At 37.4% G+C, this 9,189-nt stretch overlaps 1 protein-coding gene across 1 annotated transcript; it reads left to right on the plus strand.

Moving 5' to 3' along the window:
- The first annotated feature begins 784 nt into the window (after nt 1-784).
- Nucleotides 785-1,384, plus strand: pmchl (pro-melanin-concentrating hormone, like). The gene has a single exon (XM_056265479.1). It carries the CDS (start codon nt 800-802, stop codon nt 1,262-1,264), a length of 465 nt encoding a protein of 154 aa, XP_056121454.1. The 5' UTR covers nt 785-799; the 3' UTR covers nt 1,265-1,384.
- Nucleotides 1,385-9,189: the final 7,805 nt, after the last annotated feature.

Consider the following 9,189-nt stretch of genomic DNA (forward strand, 5'->3'; position numbering starts at 1 on the left):
AGGCATCATGAGACGATTAAAGTAATCAGTCTTTTTGTGCATTTGTTATATACATGGCCTTGTATATTATATTGATTGCCCTGGTTCAGTAAGATTTTTTTCAGCTTTTAAGACTCAATGATCTAAACATCATGACATACAGTATATAGTAAAGAATAACAACAAAAGCATCACACATCACCTGCTTTGCCATGGTTTCATGCTTTCAATTGATAACTAAACAAATGTGGTTCACTCCATTGAGTTTATTTAGAGTATGATGAATGTATTGATATTTTCTATATCAAGTAGCATTTACCAGTAGCAGCCCCATTCAGGTTGTATCGACATGATGCTTGATACAAACTGAAGCACCTGCAACACTGTCATGAATGAATAACGCTTTTCCAAACCAAATAAACTCCTGCTGGGTGTTGATCTTAATTTAGGCCTACTACGGCTAGCTAGAGCCTCTTTTGACAACTTTGTCTTGTGATTCTAATAAAAAATGGCAGTCATTGACTCTTCAAGGTCTGTAATCCTCTCATATTGTTTCAAAATGTAAGGATTCTGGAATTACATCCCTTCTTATGATGCCCACTCAGAGGAACCCTGCAGTCTGCACACTGAACACCAGCCACGTTTCAGGAGATCTTAATCAACTTTCCACCAAACAAAACACTTGAGCTCTGTTAGGGGTCTCATCAGGTTCTCTATGAGTTTTTGTGTTTTTGCTAATAGCCACATACTCATGAGAAACCAAGACAATGATGAATCTAGAGGTAACGTGGCACATTAAAGGCCATGTAGGCCTATAAAAATGGACCAAGTCGCCACCAACATCAGACCAGCTTGCAAGAGAAGACAAGAGACAGCAGCTGAACCACTAAAGCAACGCTCTGCATCAAGAATGAAGCTCTCCATTGGGACCATCCTCATCACTGTTGCACTTTTGTCAGAGTGCTATTTCAGAACCGCTGCCATTGCCATGACCAAAGCTGATGAAACGGAGTCAGATCTGCAAGGCTTGGGCGAGAAATTGGAGGAGAACTCTCTGAGATCTGCACCAGGGAACTCCAGGATCATCGTGGTAGCCGACTCCAATCTGCTGAGAACCCTGACATCTCTGAACAATGGAGCGCATCATCTCAGTCTACCTGAGAGCCTTCTCAGCACAGAGCGCAGAGATGTCAGTTCAGACTTGAGCCCGAGCATCGCCATCATCAGAAGAGACACCATGAGGTGCATGGTGGGAAGAGTGTATCGGCCATGCTGGGAGGTGTAGGTCTTCTGGGATGACGAGGAGAATGCAAGCTGCTGATGACAACAGATTCACCTTCTCTAATCCACTGTTGCTTAGTGAGAATGTAAAAGTGTATGCTATTTATCTAAAATGTATCTTGCAATTAAACATAGAAAAGATTATTCTACAAGATCTTATCTGTTCTCGTCTGTTCTAATTCAACATATTTTCTTTTATTTCATGTCACATTTAAATATGTGATCTGAGGGTGTCATGATCAGTGACATACCATACATTTTTTTACTAGATAAATGTGATATTTTAGCATTTAACATTTTTTTTTCTAAATTAAAATATTTTCTACAACCTTAGTTTAATATGAAGACTGGAGTATTATTAGACATTTGTATGCTGAATTACCATAGTTCATAGTTTTTGTCTTTTGATGAAAATATCCTTTATAATTTAGACAATATTTTGTCCTGCCGTAATCATTAATGACAGTCAGTTTTACTCTTAAACTTTTAGTTGACGAAAAATTAAACCAAGACAAACATTTTTTATATTAATATAGACATTTCATAAACATTATGAAAACTGTCCTTGTTTTGTGCTCCTGGGCACCTGAAATTATAACATTGTAATACAATATTTTAAATTATTTATGCTTTAGCTTGTCAGTGTTCATTTATATGGGACAAAAAGTTTGGAAAATAGACAGATGGATAGTCAATGTGTTTACACATTTTAGTGCATTTTTAGTGCATTGTTACGGAAAGAGCGTGAATTACATATTATGTTCAGCGTGTAATTTAGTTAAATTCACTTGTGCTGCGCATTTGAGTATTTTTTTGCAGGTGCAAGTTGTAATATTGCGTTTATGTTGTGTATAGATTAATCTCATACAGCATATGCATTTGCAGTAGCATGCTTTCAAAACATTTCAGTTTACTGGTGGTAATTCTTTATTCAGCTTTATCTAAGCAGCACAAGCGGGTCAAAACCTGACATTAATAAGGGATGAAAAACGTAGACGAAGTAGATCCAAATATAAACATGAAAGTACTATAAAGTAAACTGAGGCAGTGTAATATCAAAGAACACAAACGAAACAGTGTGCCGTATACTGGACAATGAATGGGAACTAAAGAGGAACTTACACAGTGATGAACCAAATACAGACAGGTGTGCTAATTAATCAAATGATGAATAACCGTGGTAAATAATGATAAACGGGAACACAGAAAACAAAGATGAGCAAACTAAAAGTCATTGAAAATTAAACTACAGCAAACTAAACTGAATGTACAGAATGCCCCCCTCCGGGAAGGCGTGACCTTTCACAGTAACATGACTGAGAAGGTTGTTGAGGAGGCGGACGAGGGGCTGGTGAAGGACGGGAGACAGGAACAGATGTCAGCAGGAGAAACCAAGGTGGTGATGATGGTGGGAGGAGCCAGGGAGGTTGAGGATTGGAGGAGTAGCCAGGCGAGAATCAACAGCATAGCCAGGATGAAAGCCCATGGTGGAGTCGATGGAGGGAGGAGCCATGTTGGAGACTTGGAGACTGTTAGTGGAATGATGGAGATGAAGCCGATGGTAGTGGAGCCCGGGGCACAGATGAAGAGCAGATGGGACCGGGCGGCATCGATGGTCCTTCATGGGTCGACATTTCATTCGATAACGTTAGGCAGTTTATATGCTGTTTAATGTTTGATGATCACGTTGTTTGATATTTACATAAGAAATCTTCTATCACTTGTTTCTGCTTCTTTACCTGTGTTTTGATCCACGTGATAGCGCCCCCTATCGCATAACAGTGAAAACATGTATAGCCGGAAAATTCAATTGCGGGGAAAGAGTAAAGAAGATTTGAAGTAAATTCCTATGTACACTAGAAAACTAGTCTACACAAAAATCCAGGTACTCAGAATTAGGAACGTATCTGTTTTGTTTCATTAATACAGTGTATACTTTTTCTTGATTTACCCCGAAAGAATGGACGTGAAATGTGACAACATTATACAAAACATAATAATAATTAATACTTTCTGAACATTGATTCTCAGTTTTTATTCACCTCTTTTTATGGTCTCTCAATAGAATTCATAAAAGATGTTAATGTGAATTATTGTTCTAATAGGGGCACATTGTAATGCAGTGTAACAGCGTGCCCCACCTATGCAACTGGGATTTAAACCCTGCTAATGTCTGCTAGTTAGCATTAAAGAAGATATCAACTGTTAAAAAAAAACAGATTGGAGATTAAAATAATATCAGATTTGCCTACTTTTAAATAAACACAAAAAAAAAACAGAGATGAAAAATGAATATAAGTAAGAAATTAAATTTTGCTGTGGTTAAATAAATGTTTAGTGATATCTTCCAAAGATTTCTTAATTTTGGTGCAATATTTTCTCTATATAGTGTTGATATGGCAACTAGTAAATACACTAAGTTTTGTCATGCTAGCATGGAAGTATTTAAAACAAGTGTGTTACCACTAGCCCCGCGTTAGTTTGTGCCTTGCTCACCCCTAGTACTCATTTGCCCTGCATTACTTCCTGCATAGTTACCTATTACAGTAATGACACACCATTATTCTAAAGTGTTACCCAGTATAATTGAGTATTCTAACTATACTTGGCTTGTAGTTGTGTTTACTCTTTTGATTGAGTAGCCTATTAAATACTTTTTTCATGTAGTTTTACATATTGTCTTGAAATTACATTGTTTGAAAATATTGATTCATAAAGAAAACCACATAATTGTACTAAACGTGTGAAATTAATGCGAAAAAAAATAATAATAAGTAGGTTTACACAAACTGAAAAAGTCAAAATATAACAGTAACAGTAATTTTGGGGGGTGGATTTAAAGTAATGTAATTGTCTGGTTTTAGGTTTCTGTTGAACACAGCACATCTAGGTTATGATCTGTAATCATATCATTTACAAGAAGTGCTTTTGAAGAAAGGGATTGTATATCCAGCAAACCGAGCTTTATCATTTGTTCATCTGTATTATATCTGTTTTTTATTTGTTGAACATCTACTAAAATGTTACCCTTAAATGGGTTTGAGAGTTTTATTTACTAATTCAAGGAAGAGACACAGTCTCTATATGGATTGGGTATAACCTTCATGCTGATCTGGTCTACTGAGAGGGGAGTTAACCTTTTGCATCTTTCTAATTAAAATGTCTACCATGATCAGAAGGCAAGCCTTATCTGTATGTTGTGCTGAAATGCTTATTCTGTCAAATGCAGACAGTAAAGGAGATGACAGGCAACCTTGAAAAGAAGGTTCACAATGCTGACTGACAAAAGAAAAACACAGGATTCTACATCACACATTTTGGGCAATAAAAATAGATCCTGGGTTATTCATCCACAATAATGAGAACTTGTAAAACGAACATTGTGAGAGCACTTACATGTCAGAGTTTAATACTTAAAATTATGGGTTTATTCAAAATGAAAGAGGTCTATAATACATTAGGAAAGCAATCCCATTCATTTAAAGGGCATCTAATTAAGCGCCTAAAACAGGGTTATTCTCTGTCTTGTTTTCATTGTTAAGTATTTGTTTGCTCGTTTTCCTTTTTGATTTAATTTTCCCTATGTGTTTCATTAGTTCATTCCATTCAACTGTGCCTTGTTAATCACCTTGTTAATTATCTCGTTTGCTCCTTTGTTTGACTGTGCATTTATACCCTCAGTTAGCTTCTGTGCTTTGTCTTGTGTTAACGTTACTACCTGGAAGTTATCGTCTGTTATAAACAGAGATATATTTCTTGATTTCTACTAAATACCACTTTAATGATCCTCAAGCCTGATCTTTCTGAATCCACCAGCCAGCAGGTGTGACATGACATCTGAGGACTAATTCTCATTTTCTCAGTTATTTTGCTTTATTTCCAGATTCAATCATAGGCCCGTTCTTACGTACTAGAGCATGTTACGTACATGCACACTCTTCAAAAAGGGTGCTTTAAATCTCTTGACAAAATAAAATGTCAATTGCATTTGTATATATTCAAAATAAAAGATATAGTTTGTACTGAATGTCAGCTAGCTTATTTTGCTCAAGATAAGAATTTATTAAGCCCACATGTCATGCAAACAATAAACTATGCTTCTAACCACTGTGAGATCTGTTGTTCCAATTACAGAAGTTTGCGATGCTGTTTGCAAATGTTCGTTGGAATTATGGTTTCAGGAAACACGACTCGTTGAACTATGCTGATAACGACGGAACTTGCGACCATAGATGGCTAATGATGCTTTTAGGAAACGCACCCCAGAACCAGACATATTTGGTCTATATAGGCCGGTCTAAAGCTGCAAGGTTCTGCATCAAACTAATTTCTTTCCACACTTCGCAAGTGACGACTACTACATAGCTAGCTGTCAACAGCCAGATGGAGAACATTAAGAAACATGAAAAAAAAAAAAAAAGTGACCCGATTATTTTGAAAATCGTGCAGTCTGAACTCGGCATAAGTTGTAACTAATGCCGAGTTCAGACTGCACGATTTTCAAAATAATCGGGTCACTGTTGTTTTCACACTGCATGACTATCTGGGGTAACATTCAGTTGCTGCTGTGTTCACACTGCACGATGGATCGGCGACAGGAGGTTTCACACTGCATGACTTTACAAAAGAAAGAATCGCCGACAACTTCTGCCTGGTCCGCAAACTACGTTTCACAACCAAACAAACGCGAGAAGTGATAAGGAAATAACGGAAGATCACGCGTGCGTGAGACCGGAGTTCTCGCGCGACACTGAATTTGTTATTAAAAATGATAGCATACAAATTGTCTGTGCACTGATTTGTAGCGAAAATGAAAAAATAATAATAAACAGTTTATGCAGGAAATGGTTGGGAAGATGAGGGGAGCAAGGACTGTGTTTTGCAAAGAGAGTTGGGGGTAAATAAACAATTTTGCAAATGTCCTGCTGTTGCTGCTGGTCATGCAAATGTTTGTGCTTTGTTTTTGTTTGATATAATTGTAAATATAGGCCTATCTATTAAAATACTGATATTCTGGTCTATAACTCCTCCTCCTCCTCCCTGTATCTTGCTCTCTCATTGGCTGTCGGTCATCGCCGATGTAGTTTTCAGTCAGAACACATTCACACAGCAGGATTGTGAATCGCCGACAGGTCCAGATATTTAGCATGCCAAATATCTCACGGGCGTCGGCGACTCGTCGGCGATTCTCTCAGATCGCGTCTTTGCTCATTCACACTGCGTGATTGTCACTCGCGTGAACGAGCACCGATTTGCCTGTGATTTCGGGCATTTGTCGACGATTTCTCAAAACCTGTCGGCGAGCCAAAATCGGGGCTAAAATCGTGCAGTCTGAACTCTGCATTACGCACTACTAAATATTTTTACGTTGCACCATTAAACTTAGTTTAAACGTAACTCTACGCTCCAACCATAGACTGTAAAAAAAATGGACAAAGCGTCTGTGACGACACCCATAGACTTTCTGAATAACGGTTTTGAGGCCGTTTATGGGGGGTATGGGCGGCGCCATCTTTTGAAAATCTTGGTAAATCCTAACCCCGCCCACCTTCTGGCCAATCCATATATGGGTAAAAGGGCGGGCTTTGTGTGAGACTGAGCTGGCCGGTGGACACGCCTCTTCAGTCTCTTCAGCCAAGCAGCCTCAGCTATCTGTAACGTTACAAGATCGACTGGCAGACTAGGCTACTAGGCTACTTTTTACAGTCTATGGCTACTACATTCACTGCAAAGCTGCTGAAGAGTACAACCAATCAAAATATATTAACACTCCAATGTGGGACATATCAGTCTATTCCTATATTACATTTATTCATTTGGCAGACGCATTTACAGTGTTTCAAACGTCAGTTATAACCGGTTATAACCATAGGTAAAGTACCTCGGACGCTAACTTATCTGAGGCGGTTTAATGCTAACTGTTGCAGTGCCACCGCCCACAAACATTGATGCTAAATAGTGCTAACTACGTGAAATAGTAGTGGAATGTCACTTACCGGAAAAAAATGGAGCGAAGTACTCCTACAGTGTGGGTTAATGCAGTTTATAGCAGAGCAACCTATTTTATGTACGATATTTCAATACAAATGTTCAGAAAGGATACAGAGGTGGTATGATGTGTTGTGTCAGACCATGGCCGAGACGTCAAATTTCAGGAATTCCACTCGGTGCAGCCCGTTATCGGCTGTCAATCAAAGTTAACCATGCCCTTATTTGTCATACATTTTATATCTCATTGTGTAGCATGTCTTGTTTTTATCAATATTTATTTATTGATCCTTATTCATTTAATTTCAAATACAGTTTCTGAATGTTATTTATATATAAAAACACTTATAATATTCATGATCAAGTATCATATCAAATGGAAACTTATTTTTACCGTTAGTAACGTGAGGCAAAATAAGTTAGAATGAAGGAAACTGAAATTCACGACATTTCAACACAACTTCTGCTCACGTATTTGAAGGCTGCTATTGGTTCATCGAGGCTAAATGTCATATTATGCGACTACGCATTACTTTACGGAGAGTTTATGACCTACTAGTTACGTTCTACCTTACGAACAAATGGTGCAACGGAATAAAGTACAGAGTTAGTTACAAACTAGCTAGTAGTTACTAAGCCTCTAGTGTGGACTTTAGGTTACAATTTAAGAAAGAACTTACGAACGGCTGGTGCAACCCTACCGTGAGGAGCAGTGTTTTAGTGGTGTGTGTTAGTGACAGTAAACAGAGTTATATTGCTTATAGAATATTTCAAATCAGTCACTAATGAGGTTCCATGGAGGTGTTTAAATCACTGGAGGTCAGCAAGTATCTATCCTTATTGTCCATATGGTGCGTTCACGTGCTATGGTAATTATGGTAAATACCAAAAGCTGACATGGAAAATGCACATGAACACCCCCTCATGTGGTATTTTCCACTGTGCAGCTCGTAGAATATTTTGATGCACGAGTTGCCGAGATGAGATAACCTTTGACCTTTTCAAAATGGCGGAGAGCAACACGAGAGTCGTGAATGGTAAAAATATGTACAAATCATGATCTAGAAAATATACAGCATATTATTTACCATAGCACGTGAACGCACCATAAATCGCTGGAGGTCAGCAAGCATTAGGTGTTTCTTATCAGGCAGCTGATCACTGTCTGCACTCTCCATTGGATAGTCACTGCGTCCCATTGCTACTCATTTGCATTAGGTTAAATTAAACTTTGTCGCACTTCCAACAGTTGCTATACTCAAAAAACGAATGACTCAAAATGTCATTATTAATGATCAGTATGCATTCAAAAAGATGTAAATCCTCAGATCTCTGAAAGAAATCTCTGAGGATTAATTTTGTTGAAAAAAGAAAGAAAAGAATAAATAAATTGTGAGATTAAAAGTAGATTAATGATTTGCAGGAATGCCAGCACAACAAAAGTCTGTGTATGGAGATAACCTTAACACCAGTGCATGCAAAATAACTGAGAATTACTTTGGAAAAGACCTCACATTTTTTCAAGTAATTATACCCTTTTTACAGTTTAAAAAAGAAAATCTGACATCTGGAAACATTTTATTCTTCTGTTATTCATCTGTCTCCTTGAAGGAAAATGTTGAGCTTTCTAGGAAAAAAATAATAAACAATTGTTAAAATCTGGCTAATGTTAAGTAAGTACTAAGTACAAAATGATTCTTGTGTTGGCTTGAGGCCAAATTAATAATTCTGATATTCAAAAGCTTAGAGCCGTGTTTCACAGAAGTCTCCTGATAACGCTCTGACATGCATAATGAGAGTATAAGCATATTCATTTATAATGACAAATACAAGATAAATTATACAATATTCAGTATAAATCCAACAAAACTATACATTTGAGATTACATGTACTAAAATAATCATTTTCACTGTTTAAAAGACACACTTTTTGTAACATTA

This window comes from Rhinichthys klamathensis, unplaced genomic scaffold (genome assembly GCF_029890125.1).
Source record: "Rhinichthys klamathensis goyatoka isolate OS25496 unplaced genomic scaffold, OSU_Roscu_1.1 h1tg000234l_1, whole genome shotgun sequence".
In the NCBI taxonomy this organism is placed as follows: domain Eukaryota; kingdom Metazoa; phylum Chordata; class Actinopteri; order Cypriniformes; family Leuciscidae; genus Rhinichthys; species Rhinichthys klamathensis.